We start from the raw sequence: 17198 nt of genomic DNA on the forward strand, positions 1-17198 counted from the left end.
GAAAGACCTGAGTTTAAATCCTACTTTGACATTTACTATTGACCCTGGACAAGTCACTTAACCTCTGTTTGTCTTAATCCACTGGAGAAGGAAATGGTAAACCATTCCAGCATCTTGATCGAGAAAATCCCGAAAAAGGTTGGACGTGACTAAAATGACTGAACAACAACTTGTCAACATAAGCATAAACAGAACTTACTATTACTTTACTCATTTCTCCTTGTGGTTGCTAACTCTTGACTTTTCTATCATAATCATAATTAATGCGACAGCAATCAATGCTTCCTAAGAATACTTTATGTACTTCATATTTTGTTGAGCTATGGTGACCACTCTACAAATTGTTATGCAGGTGTACAAAATATGAACTTTCTGCCATCGATTGTATTCAAGAAGGGGCTGAATGATGAACTCCCAGGAATCAGTAGGGGTGATTCCTGCAGATGACTCCTAAGGTCCCTTTCAGTATGAAGAGTCTATAATTTCAGGAAAATTCAGAACTTTTAGAGGATAACGTTTTTAATGGAGATTTTTAAGTTTAGATTTTTTTAAGTTTAGAAAAATTTTAAGTTTTAGAATTTTTAAGTTTTTAAATAATTTTTTAAGTTTAGAAATTTTTAAGTTTAGAAAATAATGTTTTTAAGTTTAGAAATATTTTTTAAATTTAAAAAATTTTTTAAGTTTAGAAAAATAATGTTTCTCAGAGGACAGTATTTTAATGATTTTTAAAAACCATCATCAGTTAGATAGAGAACCCTCTGAGTTGGGAAATGACCTGTGTTCCTCCTTGATGACTACCTGGTGTGATGCTGCCACCCTAACTTTGTCGCCATTGATGGAAGCGTGACTTATGGTCACTTTACCCCTTAATTCTTGCTTTTTACATTGTGCAAACTTGGACAACTTTAACCTATGTGACAAGGGGCAAGCTGCTTTTATATCTTTGGGCCTCAGTTTCCTCATCTGTAAAATGAATCAGTTGGCCTCTAAGGTCCCTTTCCAGCTCTACCTCTGTGATCTTAAAATTCAGTGATTAGATGGTCACTGAGGTCCCTCCAATCTGGAGCTTTCATATTACCTTATAGTACAAAAAGCAGTACATGTGGAATCAGAAAGATCTGTGTTCAAACTCTAGCTATGTGACCATAGCCACCTCATAATCTCTCAGCACCCCAGGGAGCTCTCTAAGACTTTAAGTTAAGGATGAGAGAGCTGTCTGTCTGCCTCAGTGGAGAGACTCGGCACACCTATTATTCATTATACTAAAAACAATCAAAGTGGGGGAAAATGTATCTCATTGCAGCTGATTATAGAGAAGTAGAGACTAGAGTTATGAATGATTCACTCCAAGGGTTCTCCTCTTGTCTCTTTCAGAAATCATATCATACCCTACCATAAAGAGAATATGGATGAACACTGGCCCTGGAGTCAGGAGGACCTGAGTTCAAATCCAGATTCAGACACTTAACACAATAACTAGCCATGTGACCTTGGGCAAGTCACTTAACACCAACTGCCCTCTTAAAAAAAAGCAAAAAAAAAAAGAGAATATGGATGGACATGTGTAACATTTATAAGATTAAAAAAGAGAAGGGTATAGGTTGAGAGTCAATAGAGACACTCAGATTGGGCTGTAAAAAGGCTAAAAATGTTCCCATATATAGCCTGCTTTGCACATACTTGTTTTCATGTTGTTGCCTCCATTAGATTATAAACTCTTTGAGGGCAGTGACTTGTCTTTTTCCTCTTTGTATTCCCAGCACTTTGCACAGTGCCTGACATAGAGTTGGACCTCAATAAATGATTATTGATTAATTATTCCTCCCTACTGGAAAGCTATAGGGTGGAAGGGAAGAAAGTGCAGTTTGATGAGAAAATAGGGCAAATAAAATAAACATCTCAGATAAATCTGTGTTCTACTGTACTTAATGATCCAGGATTGAAGACATTTGGGGTTATTTTTATTGCAAATATAAAACATCATAATAGACTATGTATTTCTTGTTGAACTAAAACATTCTTATATAATTGGCTCAAAAGGAGCTTAGATTTCAGTAAGACCATTTTATGATGACATCAGTTTAATAAAGTTTCTGTTGGTTAAAATATATATAAAAGTATATATAAATATATACACATATAAATACACACGTATATTCCTATCATCTTGGGAATGCTGCCACTGAGAATACCTTTGCTTTATTATCCAGGAATTAAAACGTTCATCCATTTCATATTTGTGCTTTAAATATACTTGGTATATTTCAGTGGGAAAAGATAATTTTGTTCCCTCTGATTGTTTTTAGGACTTCTGACTAGGCATGGTGGTGCATTACTGTAAGTTCAGCTACTGGGAAAGCTGTTTACCAGCAGATCTCTTATACTTAGGACCTGTGAACAGTAGCTGAAGCTGTTTGGGTGCTTGCACTAGATTCAGCATGAATATGATGAGCCCCTGGGAGCTGAGGGGCTAAAGTGCAATGAACTGGCCCAGGTAAAAAACTCATGTGCTGATCACAGGGAGATAGGGCCCCAAAGTAGCCCTTGTATTTCCAGCCTGGGTGAAATAGGGAGACCTAAATTTTTTTTTTTTTAAGCAATCGGGGTTAAATAACTTGCTCAAGGTTACACGGCCAGTTATTTCTGGGTGTGGTGCTAAGTATCTGAGCCCAGATTTGATCCCCAGGTCATCCTGACACTGGAGCCAGTGCTCTTACTCACTGTGCTACCTGGCCACCCTGAGACCTAGATTTATTTTAAAAAAGGAAAGAAAGGACAAAAAAGAAAAAAAGGGACTTTTCAAATGAAGCTTAAGTAAAATTAATTTTTTCTACAATTAGCAGTTATAATTAAAAAAAAGCAATGAGCCACCAAAACAATTCTTCAACTCATCATTAGAGTTCCTATTATTCAGCTTTATTGCTTCCCTTCCTTGCAAAAGTGATCATTAATTGATAATAGTCTGCTCCTTTATTAGCCCTGATAAGAAATTTAGACTAATAACTAAATTTTTAGTTATTAGAATCATAAAAGGAAGAAAACTGCCTCTGGAAGGGGAAGGTAGTTAAGGATTGTAAGAGTTTGGTGACTCATAGCACAGATGCTACAGCAGCCTTCCTGGGAGATGGGATCAGTAGCATGGGTGGCACACTTTTAGGTTAGGTATCCTAGAAAAGGCCTATAGAATCAGCCAGAGGGTTAGAGTATACAGTGCACCTATGTGTTGGATGACTTGGTTCAGGAGCAGTTCTGGCATCTTTCTTTCTTAGAATCTTAAGTCTTCTTGTGGGGTGGGTGGATGTATGTATGTATGTATAGATGATGGATGTATGAATGGATGGATGGATGGATGGATGAATGGGTGGTTTATTTATGGTACTTCTAGAATCCATTGAAGACTCTGACTTCTTCGTGTCTGATTTTCTCTGGTGTACAGGCTTAACTGGAGCTTTGAGGGACATTGGATTTTCTGGCTCATCTGTTTTATATTTCAAAATCCTGAAAATGTGTGTGAATGGCTGACTCCCATCACTTCCTAATAAGCACTTAGGAGCTCTTCAGTTTAGTAGGCCTTGAAGAAAAGCAGGTTCCTTCAAGTCTGTAATTAAACCAGTGGCAAATATCCCCTGATTCGTTCCAATGACTAGAATTTTTCCTTTTTTTTCAGCAAAGCCAAGTTGATTTTAAGTTCTCTGGCTTTTCCTGGTAAAGGTCAGTGTATCAAGTGTGGATATTTATAATTTACACTAAGAAAAACATTATAATTTTTAGAACTACTGGTGTGTTTTCTTGCTAAGCATCTTAGCAGGGACATCTGTTTTTGTTGCTTGCAGACTTTTTCTTCATCTTGGCTAAGAATATTTCCAAAATGAAGCTAATGAAGAGATACCCCCAATTAACATAGCCGATCATGCATAGTCTAATCAGAGAATGAGGCTAAAATGCTGAAGAGTCCAAACTAAATGTGTTTGAAGGACAGGATTCCTGATATAACAAAAGAGGCAATATGGTCTGTATTACTGTCTGTAGAGGACTGGGCTTCTAATCCTGCGAGACTCGGGTTTAAATCCCACTGTAGATGCTAGCTATGTGCTACTGGGCCAATTATGTAACCTCTCCCAATCAATCAACAATCATTTCCTAAGCACTTAATTTGTGCCTAATGCTAAGCATTAGGAATAAAAAGAAAAAGGCAAAAACAGTCCCTACCCTAAAAGAATTTACTTTCTAATGAAGCAGACCTGCACACACAGATACCTTGTAATTACAAGGTACACACAGAGTAGATGGAAAAATGCTTAGAGCAGCAGGGAATACCAGCTGGGAAGGGCCTTCTGTAGAAGATGGCATTTTTGATGAGTCTTGAAGGAGGTCAGGAGTTCTCAGAGGCAGAGTTAAGGAGGGAGAGCATTCCAAACATGGGCGAAAGCCAGTACAAAGGCATGGAGAAAGGAGATGGAACATTTCCCGAGAGGAACAGCAAATTGACCAGTATGGTTAAATGATAGAATGAATGGAGGGGAGTAATATGTAAGGCTGGAAAAATAGGAAGGAGTCAAATTGTGAAGAACTTTATTCACCAAACTGAGGAGTTTATATTTGATATTGGAGGTAATAGGAAGGCAGTGGAGTTTATTGAGAAGGATGGGTGATATGGTCAGGCACACATTTTAAGAAAAAATTACTTTAGCAACTGTGTGGGGGAAGTACTGGGGGAGAGGCAAGTCAGGAACACCAATTGGAAGGCTACTATAATAGCCCAGATGAGAAATGGTGAGGTCCTGTATGAGGGTGGGAGAGAAGGGGGCTTAGAGAAAAGATGTTGTAAAGAAAAAAAATTTGGAAACTGAGTGTATACGTGGGGTGCATGAGAGTGAACCAGGATGATAGGAAGGGATTCTCATGACCTCCAAAGTAACAGGAAGATTTTGAAGACGGTAGAGCTTGGGGTGAAAGTTAATGAGTTCTAGGGGTGGCCAGGTGGCTCAGCGAGTAAGAGCACCAGCTCCAGTGTCGGGATGACCTGGGGATCAAATCTGGGCTCAGGATACTTAGCACCATGCCTGAAAATAACTGGCTGTGTAACCTTGAGCAAGTTACTTAACCCCGATTGCTTTAAAAAGAAAAAGTTAATGAGTTCTGTTTTTGACATGCTAAATTTGAGATACATATAGAACATTCAGTTTGAAATGTCCAGTAGGCAGGTTGGGATAAAGGACCAGAGATCAGTAGAGAGTCTAAGGCTAGAAAAATAGCCTTGGAAGTTATTTGCTTAGAAAACATAATTTAATTCATGGGATTTATTGAGATCATCAAGTGAAGGATTTTATAAGTGGAAAAGAAGAGGGCTCAGGACGGAACCTTGGGATCATTCATGATTAGTGGGCATGACATATGACCGGGATGACTGAGAAGGGACACTCAGACAGGCAGGAGGAGAACCCAGAGAGAGACACACACAGCAATGTCACAAAAACCCAGAGAGGGCAGAGTATCCAGGAATAGAAATCTGGTGGTTGACAGTGTCAAAAGCTGCAGAGAGGTCAAGAAGGATAAGGATTGAGTTAAAGTCATTAGCTATAGTAATTAAGAGATCACTGGTAACTTTGGAGAGAGCAGTTTCAATGGAATGATGAGATCTAAATCCAGACTACAGGAAATATGGAAGAGATTGAGAGGAGAGGAAGCAGAAGCACTGAGTGTAGATTGATCTTTCAAGGAGTTTAGCTGAGAAGAGATATAGGGCAAGACCTGGTAGAGATGGTAGAATTTGTAGAGAGGTTTTCAAGGATGGGGGAGATAGGTGTGATTGTAGGCAATAAGGAAGGAATCAGTAGATATGGGGAGATAGAAAATTAGGAAGTAGGGATGGTAATGGAGGTGAACTGATGGGGAAGGTACTAGGGGATGTGACCAAAGGTGTATGTAGAAGTGCTGGTGGCCTTGGCAAGGAGAAGGCCATTTTTTTAATGGAATGAAGGAGATGGGGATATAGCCAGAACAATATTAGATTAGAAAAGGGAAAACAGAGATTTTGTGGCAAATGGTCTAAATATTTTGTTGAAGTCTGAGGCAAGGTCCTCAGCTGAAAGCATTGAGAAGAAGGTGGCATGGGAATTTTAAGGAAACAAGAAAAGGTTTGGAATAGTTGACAGTGATTGGTATAGAGAATCAAGTGGGGAAGAATAGAAGGATTGCCTTGCTTCAGTGAGGTCCCAGTGAAGATTAGATAACTTAAATTTGTAGTTCACCCCTCCAAAACAATTTAGTGACTTCTTCCAGTGTGGTTCAATAAGACTAAAGGAGAAAGATGGTGGGAGTAATCCAGGGTTGGGGTTTGACAAAAGGACATGAGATTCAAGACCCAAATGCTTGTGGGTCTCTCTATATCTCTCTATATCTATATCTTGGAAGACAAACAAGTTCATTAAAAAAATCACATTTTCAGCTACACAACAGAAAAAGTTGCCAGATGGACCCAGAGATCTGTCTCACAGAATGTGTTACACAAGATTTAAAATGGCAAGATACAGGAATGACTAAATTACTCTTTAAGGAGATTCTAGAATGACAGAAAATAATAATGAGACCAGCTCTGGCCAGCCTGAACTGGGCAAAAAGTAGATTATTTGAAGGGGAATATATAGTTTTAATTAAGTCTTACCCAAATTTCATATGCTTACCAGGGTCTAGTACAATGCCCTTCAAACAGCAGATATTTAATAAATATTTGCTAAATGGAATTGAAATATACTTTCAAGTATAAGCAGGGTGATTTGAGGGTCCCAAGCAGGTCTCCTTAACCAAAAATATCTCCCTTATCACCTGGCACAGTGTCTAAAATTCTATCATTGGGATTCACTTCTTTGAGTCTTGAAAGGCTTCTGGTCTGTAAGACTCCCTTATTAGAATTCAAATATTCTTGTTATTAGTTAATCGTTAACTGAGGGAAAAACCCTGAAGGAAAAGAGGAAAACAGGATAGTCATCTAATGGGGAGGAAAAATAGGGTGAGAGTAGTGGGGAACTGACAAAGGTAAACTTATGATGAAAGTTAACCCGGAGTAACAGGCAGATACTAATAATGAGCCCAAACTTAATTGTAAGTTTAAAAAATAAATTCCTTGGAACATCCCTCTTCCACCACCATTTTCTAAAAGACCAACACTATAGATTTTTTGGTTCTTTTACCATCAGCTATGCTTGTTTCATTGTACTTTCATTTGCCTTTACTAATTTCTTGGGGTCTCAGGGTACTTGAGCACAGGCCATATTGATATAACTGCAATAGGTTCAAAGTTCTCATGTTTTAAAAAGACCAAGGACTTTCTGGCAAAACCTTCTGCGCCCTAGTATTATGTGAGCTCCATCTAGGTCAACAATACCATCGAAGAACTTCTTTTGAATACCTTGAGTATCTGGGAACTCATGTGGACATGAAGTGGTCACATTATGAAAACTAGAAATATACAGCTATGCTTAAGAAGCCCACAGTAAATAGGTTCATCACTTGATATTAAAACCAAAATAAAATGCAAGTTAGCTTCAGGATCAGAAAAGCAAGCCATTCTTAAACCAATACCTACATTAACACTTTCCTTTCTACCCCGACACCCAACTTTGAAACCTCTAATTGCAATTAAAATTGAATAAACTCACAGTTGTGAGAAGACAGTTTTTTGTTGGTAATCATAAAAACAGTTTCAGACAAGGAGTGAGAAATAATGATGACAATAATAGCTAGCATTTCAATAGCATCTCTTATATGCCAATCATTGTGCTAAGCACTTTATAAATATAATTTCTTCTGATCTTCATAACAACTCTGGGAAGTTATTACAGTCCCCACTTTACAGCTGAGAAAACTGAGACAAATGGCAGTTAAGTGATAGTTTCTTTCTTTTTTTTTTAAATCTAAATAAGATTATTGCTAACTTTTGTTTTTATATCATAGTCATTTCTGAATGACCTTCTGCCATTTCTGTGATTGAACCCTCCACGATGACTGGAAAAAAAAATAAACTGTAGTCACAGCTAATACATTTCTGATGCTGCATTTGAAACCTGATCTTCCTCAGTCCAGGGCCAGTGCCCTATCCATTGTACCACCAAACTTCTAGAGAACGAATAGCTCTATGGTTTGTTGAATTCTTATCTACTCAGATTGCTCACAAAAGATATACTATTTACCCCATGTGAATTGTGGATCCCAGGAAGGAAGGAATGCAGTAGTCAGCAGCGGCCAGTGTGTAGGGGGGCTGTGCAGCTGAATCATCCCAGTAAATATCCTTCTTCATCTTGGGTAGTCTCATGTGCATTTCATCCACAGCCAAAAGGGAGACCTAAGGCCAGCATCACATTATTAGAATAGATCAGGTCATAGAATGATAGCATTATAGGCTTTGAGCTGGAAGGGACCTTACAGGTCACCCAGTCCAACCCTCCTAATTTTTACAGAGGAAGAAGCAGATGGAGAGAGGTCAAGTTACTTGCCCAAGGTCACCCAGGTTGTTAATTGGCAGAACCAGGATTTGAACTCAGTTCTTCCTGACCCCAACCCCACACTCTTTCCATGTAGGAAGTTCCCCCAAACTGGTCTGGGATTTAAGAACAGAACAGCATAAACCCAATGTTGTACCTATGACCATGCTGTCCCGGAGTAGACTGTACCAGTCTCTAGCTGTGAGGAGGTTTCAGGTGACCTTGGGGAAGTTGCTTACCTTCTTAGCGCTGCATTTTGTGCTAAGAGTAGACTAGTCTTGGACCTAGGCTGAAGGATTGTGTTGCATTAGGGAGACAATGTGGTCCTCTCTATGATGTTTGGGAAGGCTCATACAAATACAAAGCGGTAGTAACTGGAGCGCTGAATGGCCTTTGTTCAACTGGCCCAGTACCTGTGGGGGAAGAGGAAGCTGGTGTGGGGTCTTCCTGGGAGGAATACTTCCCTAGCCAGGTCTGTGAATGCTGTAGTGCTTCCTCCCAGGCTCCTTTCCTTTGAGGGGTGAGGGGAAGGGACTAACTGGCTGATTGTGACCTGGCCCAGATTCCCAGTGATCAGACATCTTTAACATCTGGTCACCTCTGTGAACTTGGGGTCTTACACCATCTTGAGATGGACAACTATTTACATGACTGTTGACCTGTCTGGCGGCACTGGGGAAAGAGATTGAAGAATGAATTAGTCACAAGGCCTCAGCTTCTCCACTGGAAGGGAGGGGAGGGTTCTGAAGGGTTGATCAAACTTCCAAAGAATGTTGGAGGGGCTAAGTATCCCTGCAACCCAGATTCAGTCCTATGGGAGAAGAGCAGGTACATAGAGAGGGGAAATGAGCCTTGGCAGGTCATACAGGACATGGAGAGTTACTTTCCTCCCATTTACCACTAAGCTTATTTGCCATAATCACAAGTACAACTATAGAGCCTTTACTAACATTGTGGCATATTGTCAGCAATTTATCACTCTAAATGTTTGTAAATTAGATGTTACTCACCTGTAAATTTCTATCTATACACCAATTAGTTTCAAAATCATCATCATCTTCACCAAATGGGTTGATAAGTTGCTCAGCCACCTGTAGTTAAGAACAAAGCCAGAATCAGGCCTTGGCTTGAGGGAAGGCCTTCTCCTCGACTCTTTTGGGATCCATTATGGCCGAAAGCAAAGTCCGGGAAAGCAGTTGTTTGTTTCTGCTGTTCCTGATAGTAATGATCAACTCATCACCTTTTAAAATTTAATTTTTATTTTTATTCTCAACTTAACAAGTACCAAATATAATAGGCACCTGCATTTATATAGCTGGCATTTATAAATCACCTTACGGTTTGCAGAGTGCTTTAGAATTATTATCTCATTTTAATCTCATAAGAACCTTGGAAAATGAGTGCTGTTATTATCCTCTTTTATAAGTGAGGCAACTGAGGGAGATGGAGGTTAAGTGACTTGTCCAAGGTCACACAGGTAGTAAGTTTCTGAGTCTGAATTTGAACTCAGGTCTTCCTGTACTCTATCCACTGACCCTCCTAGTTACGCACACACACAGTGAAAGAAAAAGTACATAAACTGCAAGAATCTATTATGCATGAATTACTTTTCATTTTAAGTATTTGATTTCAAAGCTGTCCTGCTAGTCCAGCCTTCTTGCTGACCTTCCTTCTGTTCCTTTTTCATGCCTTGTGTTTGCATGGAACATAAACAGATCGGTATTTTCAATGTTCAATTATTTTATTGGGGAAAAAATCTATGCTGATCTAGGAGTAAGCCCTAGCCTTCTTACATATTAATCTCCTTCATGCTCTATGGTGCAGCTATACTGGCCAACTTGTCTCTACACAGTGCTCCATTTTCATGTCCATACCTTTGAAATGGGTTGTCTCCCATGACTGAAATGCTTTTTCTCTTCATCTCTACTTCTTTAAATCTATCTCTTCCTTCCAGACCCAATTTACATGGTACCTACTTTAGGAAGTCTCTGCCTTTCTCTCCAGGTACTGGTGCCTTCCCTCCTAAAGTTACCTCCATCTACTTTTTATGTATCTTGCAAATACCTGTTTCTGTACATGTCTCCATTAAAATACAAACTCTCTCTCTCTCTCTCTCTCCATATATATATATATATATATATATATAATGTTTTGGAAGCAATTGGGATTGAGAGATTTGCTCAGGGTTACACAGCTAGTAAGTGTCCTTATATTGCAATAATTCAGGGAATTAAAAAAATTTTTTTTCTTGGGGCAGCTAGGTGGTGCAGTGAATAGAGCACTGGCCCTGGAATCAGGAGGACCTGAGTTCAAATGTGGCCTCAGACACTTAACACAAGACTAGCCAAGTGACCTTGGGCAAGTCACTTAACCCCCATTGTCCTACCTTACCCTCCCCAAAAAGCAAAAAAAATTTTTTTCTTTATGTCCCTTGTGATTAGCACAGTGACAAGGTCTTAGTAAGTACATAGCAAATGCTTCTTGTTTTGTGGATTGGATGGACTGTGACATTTATTAACAAAAAGGATCCTAGAATTTTGTGTCTACAAGGGGCCTTGGAGATCAGTCCAACTCTTTTATTTTATGAATGAAGATATGAAAAGTTAAATAAGAATAAAACTTTTAAATTATAGATCAGGACAATTGTAACAAAAGACTTCAAAAGGTATAATTTTGCCTACTTAATGGGAAAAATGAATATGGTAATCATTGCTATATATGGTATACATATACATAATACATATACATATGCATGTATATGTATTATGTATAGATAGATAGCTGGATGGATAGATAGATAGATGTATAGATGAATAGTTGCTATAGGAGTCAGAGGAGAAAGAGAGAGATTAAATACCTCAGGTTGGGGTGATCAGGGAAGGAGGTAGAATTTGGGCTGGCCTTGAAAGGTGTGTATAATTTAGAAAACTTTGGCATTTACCAGTGTATTAAGCTCATTAGATTCTAAAGGGAAAGTTAAATAGGTAGATAAGAGATGGCTTATGACATGTTGTTCAGTCCTGTCTGACTCTTTGTGACCTTGTGGACCACACTGTCTCTGGGGTTTTCTTGTCAAAGATACTGGAATGGTTTGCCATTTCCTTCTCTAGTGAATTAAGGCAAACAGGGTTAAATGACTTGTTCAGGGTCACACAGCTAGTAAGTGTCTGAGATCACATTTGAACTCGGGTCTTCCTGACTCCAGATCAGGCCACTGAGCCACCGGTTTCCTTCTTATGACTTTATGTCTTATGACATAAGTGCCTTTAAATTGATTGAAGGTAAAATGCTTCTACACTGAGGTTTCCCTAAGAAACTTCTTCTTGAGGGAGATTTCACACCAAATAGCCCTCTCCACATGGCTGCCTCCTAGACAGGTAGCTGGCAGAGGATAAAGCAAAGCTGAGCTTCCAAAATCCACTTTTAGTTAGGAAATATACAAGCTAGTAGAGAAGGATTTCTAATTTTGCTGCATCTGTAACTCCCACTGTAGAAATACACATAACCAGATGACAACCCCTCTGTGATATAATAACCGAGTCTCAGAGAGTTGCCTCAGACAGATAGAGGTTAAATGACTTTCCTGAGGTCACATAGCCAGGAAGTGTCACAGATGGGATTTGAACTTGATTTCTAGTTCAACTCTCTATCTCATGCTCCCTTATCTTCTCTCAAGGTTTATCTCTACAATGAATTACAAATAACTTAATTATGACATCATCTCAGGTTCCTCCCCACAAGACACCCTTTTAGGTGTTCCTATAGGAGAAATAATGCAGCAGGAGAATCAGGCCACTGATATTTCCACAAACGTAGAAAGTCAGAACAAACATACCCTATGTCAGTAATTGGGCTGAGCTCTGTCACTGTGGGAATCGGCCAGAAATATTTTTAATTCTCCCAAATATAGAATCAATATTGATCCTGGCATCACTATCTCTCATCAATTTCTCCCCTTTGTTCTGATTTATCCTATTTTGTGTCATAGAATTTTTATTGTTTGAAAGCATGTCAGGTTTAATGTTATAGAACAGCTTCTGCCCATTTTATATGTTCAAAGATGTTTGTTGTCTTGTAATTACTTTTCACAGGGTAGAACAGAAACAAGGTGACATCCTACAAATAATTGGCATATGAACTATTCATGCTTAATTCTTTGCTGCTTATGGATTAGAGGAGATATTCCCAGTTCAAAGCTCATACCCTTTACTCTGTGGTCCTTGGGCACTATAATCAATGTAAGCATGTGTTTTAATGATATTATTGTAAATCTAAAGAGGGCCCATTCAGCCTAGCAAATTAAAAAAAAAATTAGCCATCAAAGAAGTGCCCATCTTCATTTAAGTACTTACTGTTTATAAACTGCTTTGGGCTATTGTTATACTGTATTCAGCATCAGCTGCCAATTTGCTCCCCAGTTGCAAAATCATAACGTCTCTGAACTATTTGTTCATAGGATTTAGAGTTGGAAGAGATCTAGAGATCCTCATTTTACAGATGAGGTAACTGCAGCCTAGAGAGATTAAATGATTAGCCCAATGTCATTCAGATGAGTAGTAAGCTGCAGAGGGGTATTAAGTCTACTTCCTCCAACTCAAACTCAGTGGCTTGTGCAGTATACCACACTGCTTGACATAGGAACTGTTTCATTTTTGTCTTTCTATCTCCAGTGTTTTGTACATAATAACACTTAATAAATGCTTGTTGATTCATCTCTTAAAGAAGGAACTTCTCATTTCCCAATTGATAAGTGGTCAAAGGATAAGAACAGGATGGATTTTGATGAAAAATTAAAATAATTTATAGTCATATGAAAAAGATGCTCTAAACTGATTGGAAAACACAAATTAAAACAACTTTGAACTATCATCTCACACCAATCAGATTGGCTAAGATGATAAAGGAGGAAAATGACACATGTTGGAGAGGATGTGGAAAAATTGGAACACTGGTACACTGTTGGTGAAATTGTGAACTGATTCAGTCATTTTGGAGAGCAATTTGGAACTATCTCCAAAGAGTTATAGAACTGTGTGTTGCCTTTGACTCAGCAATACCACTATTAGGTCTGTTTCCCAAGGTGATCAGGGAAAAAGGAAAAGAACCTATACAATATATTCTAAAATATTTATAACAGCTCCCTTAGTGGTGTCAAAGAACTGGAAATTGAGGGGATGCCCATTAATTGGGGAATGGCTAAATAAGTTGTGGTATATGATTGTGATGGAATACTACTGTGCTATAAGAAATGATTAACATGTTAAGTTCAGAAAAACATGGAAAGACTTGGGTGGTAGTGCAGTAAGTAGAGCGCCAGCCCTGGAGTCAGGAGGACCTGAGTTCAGATCCGGCCTCAGATACTTAACACAAAAACTAGCCGTGTGACCTTGGGTAAGTTAACCCCAATTGTCTTCCAAAAAGCAAAAAAAGCAAAAAAAAAAAAAAAAACCATGGAAAGACTTGCATGAAATAATGAAGAGTGAAATGAGCAGAACTACAAGAATGTTGTTTATAGTAGTAGCAATGCTGTTTGAAGAATAACTGTGAATGACTAAGTTATTCTGAGTATCATAAATACTCAAATCAACTAGAAAGGACCTATGAAGGAATACTACCCACTTCCAGAGAAAGAACTGATAAATGGAAGTATGCATAGTATGGTTTTACATACATACATGCATGCATATATTTATGTCAAATGGTGGTTTTCTCTGGTATGGAGTAGGGAAGGAGACAGTTCAGAACTTATAATGTAACAAAATAAAAAAAATTTAAATTTTAATAAATGTAATTATTTTAATTATATTAATTATATATCATATATTATAATTAATTAAATTTAATTAAAATTTTAAATTTTAAAAAGAGAATGAGTTTCTAAGGACTCAGCGAAGCTTTCCCTTCAAAATGTCTAATGAGTTTAATATATTGGTGAATGCCAAAGTTTTCTAAATTATATACACATCTTTGAAGGCCAGCCCAAATTCGACCTCCTCCCCCGATCACCCTAACCTGAGGTATTTAATCTCTCTTTCTTCTCTGACTCCTTTCCTATTCAATTTAATAAGCTTTTTTTTTTGACAACCTCTTATATGTTGGCACATGGCATAGATATATATATATAATCTTAGTTTCTCAATGAAATTAAATGAAACTGATGGGAGAAATTACAAATGAATTCTCGGTGGTCAGGGCTTAAATTGTTGATTACCTTGAGCCATCCTGCATAGAAGAAGAATTGTAAGAGAGTAAAGATTGGAATGTAGAGATCTAAATCATGTCCTGCATAGCCTTTGGTGGGATCCAAAAATTGACGTCCAATCAAGCATGCAAAGAAGAAGGTATAAACAGCAAGAGTGACAACCTGCAATAAAGAGAAATCTCAGTGAGGGAGGAAGGGAGGGAGGGAGGGAGGGAGGGAAGGAGAGAGAGAGAGAGAGAGTCAATTAGAATGGGGATATGGGAGCCCAAATAAGGTTTGGAAATAATTCTGTACCTGGGTGTAGACGAGTGGGATCCCAACCCAGTCATAGCCGAACAAAAGGCTGCACCAAGATCGATACCGATTCATCTCCTAATTCAAAAACATACAGCTTTTGTGACTTGTTAAAATGCCAGTAGAAGGGGTAGAAGTAGGGGTGGTAAGAATGGATGAGGGATGAGTATAAACCAGGATTAAGAATGTAGACATGGCACTTACAAGATGGATCTGTAAGGTTTTATTAGATAGGGTTTCTTAGAGTATATAAGGGACCTCTAAAAACAGCTAACAAAAGGAATTTTAAAAATGCTTTGAGACAGGCAATGCCACTGACATAAACATATTACTTCCCAAGCTGATGGATTTGGAGAGTACACCATTAATATGAATATGTAATTTTCAAGAAAAAACAAAGGCTGACGATTCTGTACTTATCACTCATCATCATCATAACTGATGAATGCATGGAGCTTTAAAGTTCGTAAAACATGTTACATGCGTTCTCTCATTTGAACCTTGAAACAGCCTTATGGGGCTAGCATTATTTGTAGGTATTTTACAGAGGAGGAAAGTGAGGTTCAGAGTGGTGAGCCTATGGTCACCAAAGTAAGTGTTGGAGTTAGGATTTGAACCTAGGTCTCATCAGATTCCAAGTTCAATACTCTTTCTGCCATAATGTGCTGCCTCTCATACCATCTTTCATCAGTGTGGCAATATGGTGCAGTAGCAAAAAACCCAATGAACTTGGAATCAGAAACTTGAGTTCAAACTCCGACTGATTCTAGTTGTGTGTCTATGAGCGAGTCCCTTGAACATGAGACTGTTTCTTCATCTGTGTAATGGAGAGAATGATAGTTGAGTTAACTACTTCACAGGGATGTTGTAATGAAAGTAACAAGTAAATGTGAAAAAAAAAAACTTTTAAATTAAAAAAAAATTTAAAAAGGGAGTCAGAAGACCAAGGTTTAAATTCTAACTCTATTGCTTACTTATTACTTGTGTGACTGTGACTAGCCTCTGTGGACTTCAGTTTCCTTGTCTGCAAAATGAGAGCTTTGAATTATATTATCTCTTAGGTCACTACCAATTTTATATCTAGGATCCTATGAGTCTATCATCCTGTGATTTCAGGTGTTGGTCAGAGGTCGTGATGGAAAGGTTTTTTTTTTTTTACTGGACCTGTGATTTCCAATGAGAAACTCCCTCTACCAAAGCAGACTGACACTGACTCTGTAACTTACAGTCTTAGAGAGCTGCCGTGGGCATGCTAATCACTTGCCCAAGGTCACGCAATCAGTATGTGTCAGACGTGGAACATAAACCCAGGTCTTCCTGACTCCGAGGCCAGCTTTTAACTGCTATACCATTCTGCTCTTCTCTGGATGGAGAGATAAGGGTTAAAAATTCAAATAAAATCATTCTAAACATTTCAGTAGGGAGTTTTAGGAAACTGTAATTTGCTGTTAATTTTTGAAAGGATTAACTACTTTTCTCCCAACAGAAAGAACATGCTACAGACAAGTAATATCTTCTCTCTTTTTTTTCCTTTTTGGAGGGCAATTGGGGTTAAGTGACTTGCCCAAGGTCACACAGCTAGTTTTTGTGTTAAGTGTCTGAGGCTGGATTTGAACCCAGGTCCTCCTGACTCCAGGGCTGGTGCTCTATTCACTGCGCCACCTAGCTGCCCCCCAGAATATCTTCTCTTTTCATACTGGAATGCTAATTTGATTTGAGCATGGGCTCCTGATCTGCTCCACTTCAGTCTCTGGTGAACTGGTTGACCTTGGATATTTTGAGGATCCCCAGTCAAGTGATATGTTATTTTAAAGTATCCTGGAGCAAATCCTAAGTTTTAAAATTTTCCTGGAACTAATCAGTGTTGCTTGGGACCAAGGATGACTTGGAGCTAGATACTTCTAGCCTCATATGGGGCTTCATTTCCTTGTCATGGAGCAAAATTACCAACCAATGTAATGGAGATGACTAGTCTTTCTTCTTGTTCCACGACTGCTAGCTTTTGTCTTCAGGTTGTGAAGTACTTACAGTCATTAATGATTGTAGGTCAACACTGTCTCTGATTCTTCCTTCTTTTCGGGCTTTAGATGCCAGATTTCCAAACCAGATGAATGGAACCCAGTATTTCAGATGTGGAGATTTAAGGTTATCGAACAATTTTCTTTCATCTGCTGTCATAAAACCTGAATAGAAAAGAAAGATAGGTGTAGTATTCTATTTCC

At 38.5% G+C, this 17198-nt stretch overlaps 1 protein-coding gene across 2 annotated transcripts in view; it reads right to left on the reverse strand.

The window, feature by feature from the left end:
* BEST3 (bestrophin 3) overlaps positions 1 to 17198 on the reverse strand; it is a 49324-nt gene that overhangs the window by 10283 nt on the left and 21843 nt on the right. For both annotated transcript variants that reach the window (XM_069081819.1, XM_069081829.1), the window contains 5 exons: positions 17005 to 17159; positions 14977 to 15054; positions 14692 to 14844; positions 9491 to 9571; positions 8190 to 8341 (listed from right to left, as the gene is read on the reverse strand). In XM_069081819.1, coding sequence (XP_068937920.1) covers positions 8190 to 8341; positions 9491 to 9571; positions 14692 to 14844; positions 14977 to 15054; positions 17005 to 17159 — 619 coding nt within the window. The remainder of the gene's footprint in view (positions 1 to 8189; positions 8342 to 9490; positions 9572 to 14691; positions 14845 to 14976; positions 15055 to 17004; positions 17160 to 17198) is intronic.

Source organism: Petaurus breviceps, unplaced genomic scaffold (genome assembly GCF_028583685.1).
Source record: "Petaurus breviceps papuanus isolate PSGF00001 unplaced genomic scaffold, PetGlider_PUasm1.0 154, whole genome shotgun sequence".
Lineage (NCBI taxonomy): Eukaryota > Metazoa > Chordata > Mammalia > Diprotodontia > Petauridae > Petaurus > Petaurus breviceps.